This window comes from Chlamydotis macqueenii, chromosome 1 (assembly GCF_036417535.1).
Source record: "Chlamydotis macqueenii isolate bChlMac1 chromosome 1, bChlMac1.mat, whole genome shotgun sequence".
In the NCBI taxonomy this organism is placed as follows: domain Eukaryota; kingdom Metazoa; phylum Chordata; class Aves; order Otidiformes; family Otididae; genus Chlamydotis; species Chlamydotis macqueenii.
This window is the reverse complement of record NC_141556.1, coordinates 56,487,156-56,507,761: the sequence shown is the minus strand read 5'-3', so window position 1 is coordinate 56,507,761 and position 20,606 is coordinate 56,487,156. Positions and strand designations below refer to the sequence as shown.

General features: G+C 53.1%; 1 protein-coding gene across 2 annotated transcripts; it reads right to left on the bottom strand.

Annotated features, from left to right (window-relative positions):
- Window positions 1-483: 483 nt before the first annotated feature.
- Window positions 484-17,198, bottom strand: PDGFB (platelet derived growth factor subunit B). 2 transcript variants are annotated; one of them, XM_086752726.1, is made up of 7 exons: window positions 16,945-17,198; window positions 10,543-10,639; window positions 7,097-7,180; window positions 6,396-6,601; window positions 4,513-4,654; window positions 3,933-4,102; window positions 484-2,721 (listed from the first exon to the last, which is right to left on the bottom strand). In XM_086752726.1, the coding sequence occupies exons 1-6, from the start codon at window positions 16,999-17,001 to the stop codon at window positions 3,966-3,968; spliced, it is 723 nt and encodes a 240-aa protein (XP_086608852.1). In that variant the 5' UTR covers window positions 17,002-17,198; the 3' UTR covers window positions 484-2,721; window positions 3,933-3,965. The 2 variants fall into 2 exon arrangements, with proteins under 2 accessions (XP_086608852.1, XP_086608843.1); XM_086752717.1 differs by having other exon boundaries at window positions 3,937-4,102; window positions 16,945-17,016.
- Between the last annotated feature and the right edge of the window lie 3,408 nt (window positions 17,199-20,606).

The following is a 20,606-nucleotide window of genomic DNA, read 5'->3' as shown; positions in this document are numbered from 1 at the left end:
GGGAAATGCAACTGCCTTTCCGACCGAGGGAAGGAGCGCCGTTGTCCAGACGATGTGACTAAGGAGGGAAGGGGCCGACTGTTTGTACAGCTTTGGGGAGTGTAAACACTGCCGACTGTCCCAGGCTCTTCAAAGCAGAGGAATCCGGAGATCGGATGAAAGCGCAGGGAAATTCTAGCTGGGTGTCTGAACAGAGCAGCTAAGGAGAAGGGGATCTCTTCAAGATGAAATCCCCAGTACCTGTGTGATTTCAAACGAGCCCGAGCGCTGGGCGACAGGCAGGAAGGAGGAGTGCAGCGCCATGGCTGCGGGCAGGGCTGTGCGTGGGCTCCCAGGACTTTCCCAGCTTTGGTCGCTTCTCTCTGCAATCTCAGAATAAGTGTCCTGAAAATTAAACTGGAGGCCCTGGGAATCCCGCTCTGCCCTGTGGAGAGCTGGTTTGACCTCTGCATTTCATATACATCACAAAAGAAAGAGAAAATGTTGTTTGAGAGGTGGTTTCCTTTTTTTTCCTTTTTTTTTTACAACTTTAAATACAGTACTGAGTATAAATTAATCTTACATTTTTTTAAAAAAGCAAAAAAAAAATAAAACAAAATAAAACCTCACCATCTTTACAAACCAAAGGAAATAGATTTTGGAACAGGAAAACAAAGTGTCTTAAGACTTGAGATCTTGGGGATGGAGGGAGGGAGCAACGTGCCACCTTGGCAGCAGTATGAGAAGTGCTCTGGGCTTGCAGGAGGCAAGGGCTGAATCCCTCCACAACTTGTAACAGCTCCCAGGTTGCAGCTTCACCTCCTTCCCCCGGTTCCCTCCAGGGCTTTGCCCCACAATATGGGTGCATGCGTGTGTGCGTGAGGGGAAAAGTGGCTGGAGGCAGGAGGGGAAGGGGAAGGCTGCCGCACTAGCTCGGGTCAAGCCTTTTCTTCATCTGTAACTCTGTAGGGCCCAGCATGGCATGATCCAAGGCCAGGACTCTGAGCTGACACTGGAAATTCCCATCATATGTAACATTTCTGCTAACGGTGACTGAGTATTAGGTGTGCAGGAATAGCCCCTGCCCGCAGAGTTCTCCTCCCTCCTCTGGAGCAGGCAGTGGCCTGGGAGGGACTCTACAGTTGACCATCCAGTTGTTCTCCGAGTCCTCCTCACTTGGAAGAGCTCGTTTCTGTCTCAGATGGCTGCTGCCAACTGCAAAGACCATCCTCATTTCTTTATCTACACCTACACAGACCTGCCCACATCTTGGACCAACTTCCAAGCTAGGTGGGTTGGGAACATCTAATGAGCAAAAATCCAGAAGGAATTTGAGAGGGAAAATGTGAAGAAAACAATGGGAGATGCCAGGACATTGGCAGGGAGAAAGCAGTGACGATATGGTGCGCAGGACACCCATGAAGGGGTTAAAAACCTCGGGGGAATGACATGATTCTGCTTTCAGGACCACAGAGCAGGCAAGGACAGCTCACTGAGATTAAGTCATGCTTCTAAGTTTGGCTGTTGTTGGTCTTGTTGTGGTGCCACTTCGCCTCCTGCAAGGAAGTTGTGCTGGGGGGGTTGGTGGAGAGCGAGAGAAAAGGGCAACAAGACAGAGAAGAGATCAGACGATGTCTCTGCCTGTCCTGTCCCGGACCTCTCGCAGGCACGTTGCAATAACAGTGTGCTTTTCTGCCAGCCCAACAAAGCCGATGCACGCGTGTGCTTCTGAGCTTCCTGCCATCGGGGAATGAAATCCGTTTAAGAACATATATATATATATATTTATATATGTATGTATAAATACACATACACACACACGCACGCACGCACACGTATATATATATATATACACACACATATACACGCGCACACATACAGAGCAAATTTAAAAAATAATTTGAGTCCAAGCCTGGAAAGTTGAATTCTCCACCAGCATGTGCAAAGATGGCTCCCCTTGGCCGGAGCCAGCGGTGCAGAGACAATTCTGCCGCCATCTGCTCCTTCCCCACGATCCAAACACCTTCCAGTCAGCACCAGGAGCAGGAGGGGAAAGGGAGGGGCAGGAACGCATTTGGCTTCTTCGTTTTGTTTGCTGTTGGTTGTTTCTTTTTCTGTTCCCCGAGATGTTGTATATCTTAGTGGTTTTGGTTTTTTTCTTTTTTAAAATAAAATATACACACGCACGTTAAAAATATATATCTGTCCAGGTAGGGCAATAAAAGTCCTTAGTGCATTTTCCATCATTGGTCGCCGCTTGCAGTCTGAGATACGCCTGTTTGCAAAATGTAGGTCCAGTGCAAGTATTGATCTCAGCCGGGCCCCCCAGCCTTACCAGAAACACGAGGGGAAGGGAGACTATTTTCCCCTTCCGCCCTCTGTCCATTTGTTTTTCTCCTCCTCTCAGGAGAAATTGGACCCACTTTCCTTTTCACATTTTCCATCCTGTCCTCTGGAGCAGGGAAGGCATTGTCCTGTCCTCGTTGCATGTTGGGGTCCATGGTTTTATTTGTTCTTTTCTCATATATATATAGGTCATGGTTGTCCTTTTTTGTGTGTGTAAAACTTCAAAATTATGCTAATAAATGAAAGAAGGGAGAGGCTTTGGTGGGAGAAGGTCCACTGATGGAAAGGGAAGCACCAATTGCCGTCTGAATCAGACGTCGAGGCAGATGGACAAAGAGGAAAAGTTATCACTCCAAGGACCCCATGGGGGCAATACGGCAAATATATTAAATAAACCTGGAAGCGAAACAAAAACAGACATGGCATTAGAATATGTAACCCTCTGCCCCTGCAACTCCCCTCCTCTCCCGTTTTCTCCTCTGGAAATGTTTGTGTCAAAGTGCCAGATTAGAAGCCCCGGAGGGCTTTTGACCTTCTCTATTTTTTCCCCTGGACAGCTTGAGCCAGAGCTGAGATTTGCATGGGTTTGCATGATTTCAACCCTGGGAACCTTGGGCTGGCCAGGAAGATCCTGGGATAATCAGTGCTAAGCGTGGGAATACCAATCCCAAGACACAGCCTGATGCCCCTTGTCCCCAGCTCCTGAAATGCCACACGGTGGAAGCCTGTCATCCTCCTCTCCTGAGGCGAGGGCAAGTGAATGTGAAGTGAGTGGCCCAGGCTCGTTCAAGGGGCCGCGGCAGAGCTTCAACTGCTGAGCCATGTGCCAGGGCTTTCTCTGTTAGGCTGTGCCATCTCTTTCTAAATTCAGCCCCCCAGTTCCGTGCCCTGCCTCCTCTGTCTTTTCTGCGCCTTTCCCTCTCTCATGGGGAACCAGGACTTATTCTCCTTTCCCTTGTACCAGTGAAATTTTTCTGATGACCAGGGAATTACGCCTGTTTACACAAGTCACAGAGAGAAGAATCAGAGCCTGGCCTGACACAGTCCAGATCTCTTGCCAGAGATTCCAGTTCTCCCTTCCCCTGGTATGACCTTTCTTATGCACGCAGGCTTCCCGCTAGGAGAGACAAACCAAAAAGCATTGCCGCTTTTCTTTTCAGTCTTTCTGCCAACTCAACTAATGAAATAAAAGGAAAAGGGATCCCCAGAGCAACATTAATTCTCCGCTTTCAACGCAGAATCAATAGAGAAAGGAGAACAGAGGAGATGAATTACATGGACCCCAAGGGGATTTAGGTGTAGAAAGAAGTCAGGCTCGCTCTCTGCCTGTAAGGGAGGCAGAGAAAGGAGAGGGCAGGGCATGAGAGCAAACACAGTTGCAGCACAATCCTTTCACCTCTGCAAAAAGCCATAAAGCCACAGGACCCACGTGTTAGGTCCCAGCCTAGTCCTTTTTCCTCCTTCAATCCCATTTTTATTCCACCCAGGCCCTGCAGTAGCCCCACAGTGAACGAGCAGCTGGTGCTGTGGGAAGCGTCTGAGGCGCTCGGCCAGAACCATGTCCTGGGAGAGCATTTCTCCCGACCGGAAAAGCAGATTGCTGTTACCTGCCTTGTGCTCTCGCTCCCCTGCCAGCACTTCTATGCTACGAGGATTTCTTTCAGCACTTTCTTATCGTTGACATGCTTGTACTTCTTATGTTTCCTCTTCTGCACCGGCGGTCGGCGTACTCGCTGCCTCTGTGAGACAGCGGCTGTGGTGAATGACGGTGACAAGCCTGCCAAAACAAAGGGGAGAGTGTCTGTACAGTGAGGGGCAGCCAGGTCATGTTGAAATGTCTTTTTCCACACACTAGCAACAAAAAGCTCTGCAACAGGAGGGTCACAAGGCCTCCATCTTCTATTCTTCTGCCCCTTGTCTTCTGTTCCCCACAGTCTCTGCCTTCTCCCTTTTCCCACAATGTCCTTCCTCTCACCTCTCACCTTCCCCTCCTTCATTTCCCTCAGTCTCAGCCCCTTTCTGGCAGGCAGACATCCTGGGAAAGGTCCCTCAACTGGTACAAAAACCAGTGAAAGCCCATGGGATTCACTGGAGCTAAGCAGATTTAAACCATCGGAGGGCTCTTTCATCTCTCCCCACCCTCTCTTCTCGCGCCTCCCTCTGCTCTGCTAATGCCAAGATCCTTACGTCTCTGTTCACGTGGCACTGGCCGGCTGCTCCTGGGGGGCTGGCGGGACACCGCTTCACACCGACACTGCACATGGTCCTCCAAAGGCACAACGACTTTTTTGAATTTTGGCTTCCTCTGGATGAATTCGATCTTGTTCACCTATTTGGAAGAGGTAGGCAAGCCAAAGGTGAACACAGCTGTAGCTCCTGCTCTATCAAAATAATTGGTGTCAATAGAATTCAGTACTGGTTTTCTTCCTAAAGGGTCAGAAGGCAGTTTATAGAGCACAGTTCAAATTCAGGGGTGGTGGGTATGGGAGCTAGTTTTGCACACACCAGCAGAGCAGACCTAGACCAGGCAAATTTGGATGCGATCGGTTGTTTCCCTCATTCCTAACTATTGCTGCTGCTTCACGATGACTGGCTGATCACAGACAGAAACATGGGACGTGCAGAACACACTAGTCCATTTCTGACAGCTGTGATGGTGGAGACTGGGGGGCAACCAGAAGTAATTCCCACAGGATCCTACAGGAAGGGCAAAAGGAGAAATAATTCGGGCCCGATGCAAACAAAGGCAGCTTCACCAGCTCTGCCGAGGCCTGTCTGAATTTGTCTCAAGCTCTTTAATAACTCGCAGGGCTGAAGCCCTCAGCTCTGTATTTCATGGGAAAGGCGGTGCTCTGGAAATTCCCTCGGACTCTCCATCAGTGCTGACTCAGAGGGAAGACTCACTGTTCCACATCCCACCACAGGGCACGAGCTTTCTAGGGGGTCCTCCCACTCCAGGAGCGGCCAGGCCTGACCCCACTCAGCTTATCTCACAAGACCGTGGTCCCTGAAGTGCTCCGCCAGCTATAAATACTCGTCCTGCCGTGCGTCTGGGATTGAATTCCTCTAAACCCACTGCCCCCAGCAGCATCCCTCAGCCAGCGCTGAAGCAGCCAGGCTGTTTATCTTTCCTTGAAAGCCCACTCCACACGCTTCAGACCACACGCTGCTCGCTAGACAAACACTTCCAGCCAAACAATAGAGAGACCTCTGTCCTCAAAGAAACCATTTCCAGGTCACTTTTTCAGGCTGGCTTTTGACCTCTCACTTGTTTTTTCCACAAAAACAACTCCTGCCCCCCCCCCCCCCCATTTTTCCCTCATTGAGCCTGGCTTTTCTGAGAAAGGAATTTCCTGATGAAAAGGGCTGTGTGAATACAACCTCTCCCAGCCAACCTCTGCCGCCTGCCTGGGGGAGTCTCTTACGGCTCAGGCAGGGGATTAGTACGGGATGAGTATTATTTTTAAACAAGCTGTCTGGGAGGAAGCTGCGAGGAGATCACTGGTAGCTGTGAGGAGGGCAGGACCAGAGCAAAAGGTTAGCCATCAGGTGTCTGCTTGCTGCTGGAGCGGGTCAGGAGGTAACCATGGGGCTGAGGAAGAGAAGAAGCTGCTCCAGCGTGTGTCTTGGGAAGCAGCTGCAGCAGCAGTGGGAGGATGGAGACTGATACTGCAAGCCCTACTCTTTTTGCATCAAAAACGGTTCCCGTGATGAAAGCGTCCTGTTTCTTCTGCTCTAACACAGCAGACAAGGCCACCTTGAGCCACAGAAATAGCCGCGTTGCGGAGACGCAGCTGGGGACAGTGCCCTGTAGCTCTGCTATGGTGACAGTCCCCAGCCGCTGGACAGCACCAGTCCTCCCAGCAGCTGGCACGGACACGGATGTCACCCTGCGCCAGAGGCTGCAGCGCTGCGTGGCTAATGCAGAAGACGTGACTGCGGATAGGGCGTGAGGGAATGGACAGCTGCCTGAGCCTTGCACCTGAGACCCCGCTGCAGTTTCGGTTTTCGGGGGGTAGGGATGAAGGTGGGCTGTAGGAGGAGGAAGCAATAGGAGGCATCTCCCTTACCTGGACGTGCCGGACGCGAATCTGCGTGGGACGACACTGCACGTTGCGGTTGTTGCAACACCCAGAGCAGCGCTGCACCTCCACGCAGGGCGGCCACACCACAAAGTTGGCATTGGTGCTGTCTACCATGTTGCGGGAGATTTCAAAGACCACCGCCCGTGTCTTGCACTCTGCGAGGACAGCTGGCTCTGCTGCTGCCAGAGCATCTATGGAGGGCCAAGGGAGGAAAGGGGGGATGAAATGGGATTTGCAGCTGTTACCAACCCACTCCAGCCGCCTCTACTGGAAGAGAAAGACCCCACACAATTCTCACACAGACACACACATGTTCTTTCTCCTTCTCCCACCCCTCCAGCTCCCTCCCTGGACAGAGCCACGCCCTGTGGAGGAGCCCCCAGTAAAAGGATGCTTCTCACTGAAGTGGCAGTCCTAGGCAGGAGGTGACATTTCTTTAGAGCAAATCAGCACCAGAGGGATTTAAAGCTGAGCGGCTTGCAGAGCTCCAGACTCCCTCTCCTGCCCTCCTGGAGTGTAACACCCGGCTCCTACGCGAGGCCCAGACCCTCCTTGTTATCTGTCTACACATCCACGCACACTATAACCTCTACCCGCGCACATGTATCTCAGACATGCATCTGCACCCACCCACAGCTTCTCAGGTGAGCACCCAACAATTACAAGGTGCAATGCCCCAAACTCACCTAGGCTTCGTCGCTCTCGAGACAGGGCCATGGAGTTTTGACCAGGCTGAGTTGTGTTCAGGTTCAGGCTCGAGCTGTCCTCCTCTGTAAAGGGAAAGACATAACCTAATAGCACCGGGTAGAGACAGGAGAAGATGGCAGGCACTCGTGCTCTGCAAAGTGCAGAGACGTGGGATAAGCCACAGCCTCAGTATGTCACGCTAGGTGTAAATCCACCAGCAAGGTCACAGCTGTGCTGCAGCACGGACACTCTAGGTTTGCTCTTGGCTCAGACTAGGTAGCTCAAAGCAACAAGCCTGTCATGAAAGAGGGGTCCCAGTCAGGTCTGGGAGAGGAAAACTCGAGCTCAAGAATGACAAAGCCTACGGCAGGGCTTTCCGGTGTCAGAGAGGAGTAGAAGAGGGATGCAGAACAGCTGGCTGAGACCAGCATACAGTAAGGAAGATCACAGACCAGATGGGACCAGCAGAAATTTTGGTATATAACACCGAGGTGCCTTGCTGGGATGGCTTGGGACTGGGACAGTCAGGGTATGAGGGGGCAGGTGAAGGGTGGGAGGTGCGGTGCCTTCTTTCTCCCTCTTAACCCCCCACAGCCACTCTAGGTTAGAGTCAGTTTTATGACAGAAGAACAAAAAAAATGAAGTTACAATTACTTTTCCCCTATACTACTCTAAGGTAAGCTGCAGGATCTGGAGGTAGTTCAGTCAGCAATGGGAGAGGAAGGCAGATAGCATTCAAGCCAGCCCTCAGCAGTTCCCTCCCACCCCACTGCTTTTTCCCATAGGAAGTGCTGAATAGAGAAATGCCCATAATCCCCATGGAGCACTCCAACATGCAGCCCCTCCTGAGCTCCGGACAATGGCCGTGCTCAGAGATAGCTCCCACCCAGCCACAGCTCTTTCCTTCTCTGACCTGCTTTAGCAGCTGAAGGAAGCTGAATGGACGTCAGCATCAAGGGAGCAATTTTCTTAAAGTGAATTTGGGGCCAGTGGAAGATCTCTGTTTATCAGATGTGCAGTAGAGCAGACTTCCCATACCTATCATGTCCCATCCCTCTTCCTCAGTCCTGTTCTAGTGCAGCCCTCTTATAAGAGGGAGCGGGGATGTTACTTTCCGCTGAGTTCTGAAGTAATTGCTGAAGGATTTGGGATGGGTGCACAGAGGCTGTATTCACAATTATGTTCCTGTGCAGTCAACATCTACGTCTGAGGTGGACAGACAGACACCCTTTAAAGTGGCTGGAGAGGTGTGATCAATTCTAGGACACCATTCGTCTCACCCTGAGGCAGACACCCAAAACAAGATCTGGTGGATCATGCTCTAGAAGGGCACATAGTTCTCCAGGGGCTACAGGGGGTGTCTGGATGACTGGGTTAGATGGTCATGTCTGCTTTGCCGGCAGCCATAGTTAAGGGAGATGATCCCCACTCTACACACCTCTGTTGCTGGGTCTACAGTAGTGTCTAAGGTCAATAAGGGCAATATCTTAGCTTATCCACCTCCTGGAGCTGCCTAATCCTGGCTCCCTGTACAGTCAGTGGAGGGCAGCAGCTGTGGCACATACGGAGTGCATGGACAGCACAGAGAATAGCCCCAGCCACTTTGGGATTATTTTGCCAATACACTTATTTGCTAATATGCACTAATTCCTCACAGGCCAAGCAAATTGTGATGACCCCCAGTCACTACCTGGGAGCAGATGAGAGCCACATTCCCTGACCAGCCTTTCCCACCTGGGACCTGAAGTGAAACTAGTGACTCAAAGCTCCACAGCCTTTCTCCCATACCCCTGGGTGGGCTTTTCAAGCCAACAAGAGAGTCTCATTTTATTCCTTAACCATGAGGGCGGCCAGTAACTGCGATAGAGATTTATCTGCTCCTTAGACACTGGGACATGACAAACTGCACACATCTTCTCAGCCGCTCCTTCCCCACCCCTCCTGCGCAGCCTGGCATTTTATCAAATGAGGGTGGGGGCTGCCTTTTGCGCGGAGGTTGCCTTGATGAGAAGAGAGAGAGGAAAAAAAAATACCAACAACTGTTGACTTTAAACAAATCTCCTATTGAAAACCAGGTCCCTCCCTCCCCTGGGTTGTCCTTCTACACCCTGGGTCAGCACTGAACGAGGGCTGGGGTGGGGGGACCAGCCTGGGACAATCCAGCACAGCTAATTTTGGAAGTTGCCCCATTGTGTGGCTTGTGGACGAGGAGGAGGAGGGAACTGGTGAGGGCAGGGAGTGGCCGTGGCGGTGGTGGGGAGCCTCGTCGCCTCTTTCTAAGGCAAAAACAATAGCTAAACGCAGCTGGTGCCCTCCCCCTCACTTTTCCCCCCCCTGCCCCTCCAGGGCCGTTTTGAAAGGCAGCGGGAATGCTTTTGAGACTGCGCCAGTGGTTGGACTGGCATAGGAAACAAAAGCAGGAAATTCTGTTCCCCCGTAGATAGTGTCTCGGCAAGGATTACAAAGCTCCAAACAGACAAAACACGAGAGAGAAGGCGAACTGGGGGGGCTGGGGGACGACGGGCGGGAGCAGGGTTAGAATAGAAAGGAATTCGCTCTGAAGAGACCGTTTATAAATAAATTCCTGGGCCAGCCCAGCCGCCGTGGCGCGTGCTCCAATTCCCACACGTGCCGACCCCTCCACGCTTCGCTGCTCCTGCAGCTCGCTGCGCTCAGCCCTGGCCAAGTGACCCCGAGGCACTGCAGCCCCTGGAGCTCTTATCTATGGGCAGGAGGTGAAGCGACGCTCGCCTGACTTAGCCGCTGTCCCGTATCTCACCCACAGACACGTGCTCTCATTCTAAGAGCCTCTGGGAGCTCCTGGCCTTCTGTGGATGGTAAGCCTAGGAATCCACTCAACCCTTTCCTCCTCTATCACCCTATTTCCATCTCCCATTTCTCCACCTCCTAAACTGATCCCTGGACAATTCAAGCCCTGCTGCCTGTGCATCTCCTGAGGTGAAAACTGCTGACCTCAGTTCCTTGTACTCACCTTGCCCATCTCCTATAATTTTTGGAAGCCAATCATAGAATCACAGAATAGTTTGGGTTGGAAGGGACCTTTAAAGGTCATCTAGTCCAACTCGCCTGCAAGGAGCAGGGACATCTCTAACCAGATCACATTGCTCAGAGCCTCATCCAACCTGGCCTTGAGTGTTTCCAGGGATGGGACATCCACCACCTCTCTGGGCAACCTGTGCCAGTGTTCCACCACCCTCATTGTAAAAAAAGCTAGGAGGAGAGCTAAAAATGCATCTTCTAGCCTAACTACCACAGGTTTCAGGGGGGTTAAGTGCGTAAGTAGCCAGGTCTTGGCTCCTGAATAGTTCCTAAATTTATAGCGAGGTCTGTTGACAGTGTGCCTCCTGGAAAACAGAATATCCCCTCCCTCCCCACCAAAGAGTTAGGAAAAAATAAAGGAGTGTTTGGTGAAGATGAGATTTACCTACGGAGTCTATCCGCAGGGCACGCTGGAGGTCGCTGATGGAGCGCACTGAGCCACCACCCAAAATCTCATAAATGTCTTCGGGTATGGGGTCCCCCTGCCAGATGACGAAAAGAAAAGAAAGGGGAGAAACAAGTGTTAGAGAGGTTATCTGCAAATACTGACTGCGTCACGGAGCAGGAGTGAGGGGAATCGAAGGAGCACGGAAGAGGCACGACAGCACCAGCGAAACACAAAGACGTGCCCTCATGGAGGCATGAGCCTGAACCCTGAGCAAAGGCAAGAGAGCCCCACTCACTGCTTCTCACAAAGCGTCGGGAGGCTGAAAAAGCCAAAAAATGCTTGGGCTGCGCAGCAGAGCCCTGAACGCTATGCAAGCAGCCAGCAAGGCTTCCTTCTCCGGTGCTGTATGACTTCTCCAGGTGGCCTCTTATTCCTGCTGCCTGCAGTAAAGGCGTTTTAACAGACTTCCCTTACGCTATCAGATAAAACCTTCCCAATATTTCCCTCTGTTATGAAACACCCTCACGGGCTTTGTCAGATATCGTGTGCTTGTGCGTGTGCATGCGCGTGTTTTCAAACCACAGCGGCCCAATAATATACAACATTTGCATACTCTTTTTTTTTTTAAAAAAAAAAAAAGGTGGGGGATGGAGAGGAAGATTGACCTTGGCAGCTGAGGCCGTGGTGAAACCACAAAGGCTGCAGGGAGGACATGAAAGGCTGTTTGAGGTGGTGGGCTGAGGAGCTGATTTGGATGAAAAAACACGTGGGAGTTTGGATGTCATTGCGTGCCAGTGCCAAGAAACCTCAAGTAAGCAGGTTTACAGACATCAGACAACGGGCTGAACTCAGGGTTGTGCAGGCAGGTGCAATACCATCAATCTCCTGGGAGTTTTCCTCTGGCACCAGGCTTGAATGGGCTCCAGTAAAAGCACTTAACAAGACTACAAAGGAGCGGTGTGGGAAAGCAAGCACTGATTAAAACATACTTCCGAAAGATGAGAAAAAGAGACAGAGGAAAGTACTGGCCCAAGTGTTTGCTTAGCTCCTAGCTCTCTTCATTCAGGGCTACTCATGTGGAAAAGCCGCTCTTTCAGCCGGGTGCTGGATGCCGCCTGAACCACGGCCCTACGCATGCCCCTGTAACTGAGAGAACTTGGCTCACGTGCTTGTGAAATGCAGGGATGTTCATGTGGGTTTTTACAGGCAGTTGGTGGCACACGTGTGGTCCTTCCAGTGCACAACTATTCCCTCCCTGCCTGCGTTCAGCGCAGAACATTTCCCTTCCACTTGGAGTCAAGGAAAACCACCAGGCAGGTGGTTAAACGTTGGCTTTTAAACCTTGAGGGCTTTAGCCCAAACCCGCAGCTACTTTTGCATGGCTGCTTGAGCCTGGCAACCTCCCGCGTGTGTCTGTCCCTTGGCCACCTGCCCTTCACCTCTACCAAGAGGGCAATAGGAGCGCTCCCTCCTCTGCCCTGCTAGCCCACCCTCTAATACCAGAACTGAAACTAGGATGCGGCAGCTCGCAGGCTGCTGCTGCCCAAGTCACAGGGCGGAAACCTCCTGGGATAGCCGCAGAGCATCTTAAACCTCTGCAGCCTGATCCACCAGAGAGCTCGAGTCAGATCGAGCCTCTTTGCCCCGCACCGTCCCTGTCCCTGTCACATCTCACCACAGATCTGGCTGTTCGCCTGCAGCGAAAAGCAGATTTTACGTCCTCAGGCATTACTTCCTCAGTCTCCGAGGGAGAGGGAAACAGCGTCGGTGATGGATGCACAGCGAGAGAGCGACTTGTATAATTCAGGGATCACTGAATAGCTGCGAAATGAAGATGCCTTCTGACAACTCCTGCTGCGTGAGGAAGAGTGGGACCAACAGCCCAGTGCCAGAAAGGCTCTGCAGCACTTCCCTGCCTTGCGCCACACGCAGCATTTACCGGAAAAGGGATCATTTGCAATTCTCAGTACTTGCAGCCAGAGCTCAGCGCTGGGCGGTGAAATTGCAGGCTTTTTAACGTTTGCACCTGTCAGCCAAATGCACTTGTGTACGAATGCTGCCGTGCACGGATGCCCCTGGTCCTTCCTGACACCTAATAAGTGTAGGAAATGGAACTTTATTTTAAACTCTGGCACTCGCTGGGGGAGAGCGTGGGCAGGTGTTACGAGACTGGGTGACTTTGGAAGAGAGCTGGGAGGTGTCACCTTGCTAACTGAGCAGGGGGAACAGATACGAATCAGGGATTGCAAATGCAGGCCCTGGGGAGCCGGATTGCTGGGGACTGCCTGCAGGAATAAGCTCCACTCCCTGCTCATGGCAGCAGTTTTAGGTGCCAATTTTTTCTTGTTGCAGATACTATCAGCATGGCTACGGCGTATCACCAGCCCACATGGCTCATCATCCTGTCCTCCTCCCCAGGGTTTGTGAGGCAGCTCTGTCAGTGACAACCACAAGCCTGTGAAGCTCCTTACACTTTCCTCTAGTGCTGCAGAACCGTGTCCAAGGCTGGCCTAAGAGTGACCATGCAGACCTGAGCTGCATGCATGTCTTGTCCTTGCCCCACTTGGTGTCTGTGACTGGGAACAGCCATGCCTCTGGCCCCTCATCCCACCCCTATGCCTGGGAGGGTCTGAGATTGGGGCACCGCACACACTGAGGCTCGGGGAACTTGGTGGGGAGGGGACACAAGGAAGCAGAGGTCCATCAGCCACCTCCACGTGGTCCCATGGGGTGAGAAGGTAGAGGAGCATTGCAGGAGGTGGGAGGTGAGATCCCCAGCAGACCAGCCCAAGCAGCTGGTGCTTTTCCTGCTTAGCAGCTCCTCTGGAGTTATTTGTCTAACACAGGTTAACAATCTCTTTTTTTTAACTGCGCGGCAGATCAAAGACGACTTTTGTCTCAATGGACTCCTGGCTGGCTGTCAAGTGCCCCAAGGCCTGGCCTCGTATTCCTGCGAGGCCCTGAATTCCTAGAAGAAAATAAGTTTGTTCTTCCCTCCCTTCCTTTGCCCCCAGTGCCTGGCTCTCCACCGAACCACATGGGCACCCCCTACTCTGCCAGTCCCCTGGCAGGGATGTCCTTTCCCCTTCTCCCAACTGCTGGCGCTTGAGGGGAGAGAGCCATGGCACATCTGGCACAAGGCAGCAGAGGACCTGGGCAGGGGCCCTGGCTGCCCGGCAGCTGCTCTGCGCTGCAGCTGTGACGCCGAGGCCTCTCGGCACATCAGCTTTGCCTCCCTCCTCTCAGACATGAGCAGTGCTGTTTGGCCGCCGCAAACCAATGCATGTGCAGCAGTGCCTTGCAAACAGGACATTCCCCCATCCCTGGTCCCCACACACATGCCTTCCCAAAACCAGCCTCCTCCATAGCTCCACATGCTGTTGAGCACCAAGGATGCTGAAAATCAGCTGCTGCTGAGGTGGCGCAGGGAATAGGCAGGGCTGTGCTCCTGTCCTCCCTCTGGCTATTCACAGGCAAGAGTTTTGGAGTCGTGCTCCGAGGTGTGTCTCTCTTGGTAGCACAGCAGACACAGAGGAGGAGGCAGCAAAGATTGTGCAACTGGCAGGGAAGACAGGCCCGCAGGGCTCAAAGAAACCAGCCAAGGATACTCCCAAGGTGAGGACTCCTCCAGCCCTCTTTTTTGAGGTGGTGTGTCTACACACCCACATGTGACTGCGCATGGGAGGACTCATCGGCAACACCAGCCCAGGGCGGGGAAGCACCCAGGTATCTGCACCTCTGTCCAGGAGAGGAGTGCTTTCCCGAGCACCTCCACACTGACCGCGGCAGGGGATCTCGGCAGCAAGGTCTCCAGTGATCAGCTAGGCAAAAAAAAACAACCCCAAACAAGCAGCATTTTTTAATTCCCTCAGAAGCTGATATGAGGACCCTGAGGGGAGACTCCACCACATTCCCTGGCACAGAGCAAGACCGGCAGCACCTGCCACCGGCCCGCTGAACCCCAGAAGCTCTTGCTGCCCCGGCACAAGAGCTTCCACCCTTGCAGCACCACTCCCAGCTACAGGGGGACCCCAACATTCGCCTGCTGGAGGACCACGCGTGCCCCTCCCTGCAGTAGGCACAACCCTCCTTGCACAAGCCCCTTCCACGTAGGATGGCAGCTTACGTTTTCCTACCTTAACAAAATGAAACTCAACATTTGATCTACCCCACATTCCTAAAACACAGCCGGACCTATCCACCCTTTTCCCATTTCATGGGGGACTCCGCTGCCCCACCCTGCTCCTCCATGCTCCCCCCACACCTCCTCTGCGAGGGCCAGAGGCATTTCCACTCCCGGGGCCGGCTGTGTACCGGCAGCGCTGGAAACAGCGCAGGAACCACTGTCATTCTCTCCTGCTGCTGCGCATCAGCTGACGGTGAGAGGGAGGCAGGGACGACTTGCCTGGCTCCTTCCACGAGCTCACCCCAGACATGTCATCTGTCCCTGCTTCCACTGCTTTGTCCTTGTCACAGCTTCATGCTAGGAAGACTCGGGAAGAGCCCCGGTGCCTTGCACCAGAAAGACGCGATGGGGAGCTGGGCCGAGGTTATAAGCAAGCACCCAGCCGCACCCCATTCCTCGGGAATTCCAAAAAGCGCTGCCAGTGGGGCTTCACCCCAGCACAACCAGCTGGGCTCAGCCCATCTCTGTAAATGTTGCAAGGCAACTATTACAGCCCGCGGGGCAAATGCAAATCGGATTAGCATCCTCGCTTCCCAACTGGCAAATACCTTCCCGCTGAGGCTCGTACTCCCTCCCGCTGGAAGAACTCCAGGGCCCTCCAGCTCCAGATGGGTGTGATCGAAGAGGGAGAGGGACTCAGGAGGCTCCGTCTCCTGGCTCAGGCCTCTGCTGATCGGAGGAGCAGTAGCTCCCTGCGCACTTTCTCCAGCAGGGCTGGGGAGGAGGTGTGAGCCCCATTCAGAGATGGGGATGACTATGGTTCAGCAGCCAGGCAGGAGTTGTGTGGTATGTGCCCGGTGCAGAGGGTGCAACACACTGCCTTCAAAGTAGATGCGGGGACTGGCTGCAGACAGACGCATCTACCCAAGCAGAAACCTTCTTGGTTCTCTGGTGATAAAATTATGAATATCACGATTCCTCCCAAGAAACCTAGGGCCAGAATTCCCAAACTCTAAGCCTACTAGGCTGTCATAGAGCTGTGCAGTCTTTTAATGTGATTACAGCGCAGAATAACAGACCCCTGGGATCAGACACTTTCATCTTCACCCTTCCCCAGCGCCAACCATAGCTGATGTTTCACACTGCGTGGGAGAAAGATCTGAGCCACGCACAGAGGAAATACCATCCTCTGCCCAAAACAAACATAACCACTGGGCAGCCCACAGCTCTAACTGCTTCCCTTTGCGGCTTGAGCAAGGGCAAAACGGGCCCACGGGGAGGTGATGTGATGCTTCGCACCCAACCCCTTCCCTGCCACCCACAAGAGGGGCTGCCCGAAAATGAGGAAGGAAGAAGAAGAAATGATGCAAAGGGAGGAAAGTTTTGGTGGAAGGATATTTCCTCCAACCCATGGTTTTGCTGCTTTGGGTAGAGCTGAAGCGGGAACTGAGCGCCATGCGTAAACATTAGGGGCTTTCTGGTTCCCTCCATCTGCACTCGATCAGATGAAATGCGGCAGCAGAGGTCAAAGCATCTGGGGTCTTGGGGCTCCTTTTCCTCCACCGTGGCTGGGGGCGAGGCTTTGATTTCCACGCAGGGAAACCGAAGAGGGTTGGGGCGTACGTTCATCAGCCAAATCCACCACCTGGCCCCCACCCTGTGCCCGGCTTCCTTCTGAGCAGGGTGTGCAGAAGAAGATGCTTGCGTGACCCTGCGAAGCGCAGCAGAGACACCCGTCCCCCCGCTCTTCCCAGGGCCCCGGCCAGGCACACACCTTCCCCAACAGCCCTGCCACCCGGCTGCGGGTGTCTCCAGCCACGCAGGCCCCTTCCTCGCCCCTTTCAAAGCCCTCCTGCCCTGTCTCCACCGGCCCCTTTGGCGACGCCAGGTTGGGTTTCACGCCGTGTCCCTCCCACCACCCCGGTGCTGAGGGGAGGGCAGCCCCCGCGGCGAGGCGGGAAACCGGCCCAACGGTCGCTCCCGCTCAGGGCCGGGGGCGGCCGGCGCTGCCCGCCATTAGCGCGCCCGCGCCCCGGAGGAGCCCTCTTCCCTCAGAAAAGGGGCAGGGAAGCTCCTCGGCTCCAGCTCCGCTTCCCCCCCCGCCCCGCCTCTCCCGTCCCCGGACACCCCCGGGCTTCACTCCGCCGCACCTGCGGGGCGAGCAGCGCCGCGACCGCCCGTCTCCCCCTCCGCACCCCGCCCGCCCTCTCCCCGCACCCCGCCGGGGCCTCGCAGCTCGGCAGCACCGCCCGCTGCCGGCGGCGGAAACTCACCTCCAGGCGGGCCAGGGGTAGGGAGAGGATGAACGCGAAGACCACGCCGAAATTCATCCCGACTTCAGGCCCCGCAGGCTTGCGGGCACATGGACGGCGAGCCCCGGGAGGGAAAAAGCGGTTCCTTCCCGCAGAGAGCCCCGCGGCCGCCCGGCCTCAGGCATGGAGGGCACCGCGCGTTCCCATCTCTGCTCCGAGCCGGGATGCTGGTGGGAGAAGCGCGGGAGCCCTTGGACAAGGAGCTGGTGGTGGTGGTGGTGGTGGTGCTGCCTCCGTGCTATCTCATAAGCCCAGCGGAAAAAACCCTGCAGTCCCCCAAAATTATACGCGTCCAGAGTCTGCGTCCCCCTCGCCGCAAGGGATGCTTCAGTATTGCCTACTGCTAGGTGGTCCACATGCTATTTGTCCTCTTGATTGCTGTCCTTTTAAAATATATATTTGTACACGTTAAAGGTTTCACACGCAGGTAACAATGACTCAGTGTTCTTAGAAAAAGCTGCACAAAACAATAATTAGAAAAAAAAAACCCAACTTCTCCAAAGTTTGGTATGAAATAAAAAACAAAAAAAATCTTCTTCCTTAAGGTGTCCTTTTCTTAAAATGCTCCTTCTCTTCCTCACACCCGCTTGCTTTTCAGCCAGAAGTTGCTACTGTACATTGAGTTTCTTCCCCTTACGTGAGATTCTGGCTTGGGCGCCTTCTCTTTCGAAGTGTCGGAGGGTTGCTTGGACGTGAGGTTTGCTTTGGGCTCGGAGACAGGTGAGAGCAAATGTTTTCGCCCTGGGTTGCGTGTGTGTGCGTGCGTGCGTGCGCTGAGCCTTGACAAGCCTCAGAGGAGAGCCGCCGCTGCCTCCCGTGCTCTGTTGCAAGAAGAAAGGTGGGGGGGAGAAGAAAAATGAAAAAAGCAGAAAAGGTAAAATTGAAGGGGAGGCGAGCGAGCCGATGGGTCCTTATTTTAGTCTGTGAGCTGCAAGAGAGACTAAACTGGCACTTGAGGCTGCTCCTTTTATAAAGGAGAGGAGATGGGTGGAGCATAGCTTGCCATCCTCCTCTTGGCTGGGTTTCAAGGCGAAAAATCTAGTGAGGGAGTAGCAGTCCATTGCTGACAAAATAAAAACTGTGTTAATTTAAATGATAAATTAATTAAAAATGATGAATGCTGTAATAACCTGTATAATGTGGCTTTAATATCGCGTGAGGAATGGGGACAGAAATTCTTTCCTCCTCGGCAAGAGATAAGAAGAGAGGAGTTCCCGGCAAGGTAGTTTGTTATTTTTTTTGGCCCCGGGTTCTTGGTTTTGCAGTCTGGAGCCCGTTTCTCTAAGCTCTACTCCCCTTCTTCCCTGCCCTGCTACACCACTAGCTCCGGGGGGAGAGACAGCTTTAATATCTTCTATCTCTTTGTGTGCAGGGGGGGGAAAAAAAAAAAAAGCCAGAGAAATTTAAACATTGCTACAAGACAATCTGGTGTTGCTTGTGGCACTGGGAGGTATTTTGCTGCGTGATTATCTCCACGATGTAATAAACATCTGAAGGGAAATTAAGCAAGCAGATATTTGCTAGGGGGAGGGGGGGAGGGATGGGGGGGGAAAGCTGCTAACAGGTGAGTTCAAGAAAGAGTCATATCCTATTGAAAAAACACCTGTACGCATGCCCTCTCACCTACGTAGGAGTGATCTCCTGGTGTGGAGTCGCACATTCGCAAAGCTTGATTCAGGGACGACCAGGAGGGGTTTCTGCACCATCTTTGTGCAAGCTCATATCCACTGATACATTCCTGCACTGTCATGCACCGCAGGCACTCGGCAGGCGTTTGCTCTGAATCCCAAGCATCTTCCCTGCTTTTTCTATGCTACACACATGCTTCTGTTCGAGCCGCTCGCATGCACAGCTACATGCAAATTTTGTCTCATTCACACATCCCTGGGCATCCATGTGTTCTCCTTCACTCTCCCCCTCTCTCTTCCTTTCTCACATACATACACCCACCGGCATGCCAGTGGCCTCATCTCACAGCGTCACACATGCTCCCTTAGACTATCTAGGTGCCTGTGAGTCTCAAGCAGCCAACCCGCTCTAAAACACATGGTCTCACACCGGCACTCGCGTATCCGCCATCCAAAGTGTCCGGATACAAGGAACAGCTACCAAAACTGAGCAGCAGGCAGCCTACCAAATGTTCCTCTGTAGTAGGCACCTGACAACACCTCCCCGCTTGGCTGGTGACCCCTGAACCTGACTTCGGTCTCATGGATGTGGATGTTGGTCAGGAAGCACAGGGACACAAGGAGGATTGGAGGGTCCTCCATAGCTTTCTTAAAATAACATAGCTCCTCTGCTCCTTTCATCACAGAGATCGGGTACTCAAACACAAAACGAAAGGTCCCAGGCTAGGGCAGCGTGTCAAGATGCTCTTGGGTCACAAGGGATCACTGACAGTTTGCCGTGGCCCAGAAAAAGAGGGGGGTATGTCTCCCCACAGGTGGGGAGTTTTAAAGCCATGCCAGCTCCAAAGCCTGGGTCATCTGAGGTGCATAAGTGCAGAGATAAGGAGTGTCCTGGGAGTCCCTCAAACCAAGTCTGAAGTGTCTCAGTTCCAATTTTGGAGCTCAAGTGGGGGGAAGTGGAAACGCAACACATACCTTTGCTTGTTTCCACCACCAGAGACCTTAACAGGACATTACCTTAGGTGCTCCAGCCATGCTTGCCCTGTCCCACCCCAAATTCCTCAAGACGCTCTTAGAATTCTCCTCATTCTCCATCCTGGCCTGCCAGCAGCGTACCAGCCGTTTCACATGATGACAATTTGGCTCCGATCCCCCCTGCAGGGTGGAGCTACTACCCTAATGTCTACCTGGGAGCTGAAACTCCTGAAATCTGTAGGAGGTTCAAAAAAAAAAAAAGGTTTTAAAAGGATCTGGGTCCATCTCACCTCGCTCCAGATGGCACCGGCCAAAGGAGTGCTGTATCCCTGGGCTCCTTGGAGGTTGGCTAGGGGAAACACAAGGATTTTTCTGGGGGCAGCTAGGTCCCAAATGTCCAGGACCCCAATATATGTTTAACGTTCTTAAGGGGTAAATGGAGGCTCAGGTGCCCTTTGAGCATCTCTGCCCTTGAATAACCTGGTGTGGCTCCACCACCTCCAGCCCACCTTGTTCAAGCTGTGTAGGGGGACCCCCATGCCGTAGTGGCCGCCTGGTCACGACAGAACAGCCTGCGCATGGGAGGGTTGATTAAACTCCTCAGCAGGGAGAGATATCACTGCCGGAGAGGAGAAGGACTCAGCAGTAAGCTAGGAGGGAAGGCTGCAAATTTCTTCCTCGGTAGAAACTAGAGCTGCTGCAGGGCCTGGTTTTGGGGGGACTATATCTGGTGTGTTTTGTTTTTTTTAATATCCGGCTACATTACAGGCGAGCTGGGATAGAAATAGAGTTATTTATTTTCATGTGGATGATGCCGGGCAGTTTTTAGAAGTTCGACATCAGGAACAAAAAGCTAATCCCCGTTGAACTTCCAGACGGCAAGGAAGAGGATGTTTGGAATTTGACTAATCATCTACCTGTGACCCTGCCTGGAAATAGAGCAAAATGATATTCAAGCTGCTCAGGCTTCGGTCGCTTTTCCTTACTCTTTCTGCTTTTAAGACAGGGACAGATTTTTCT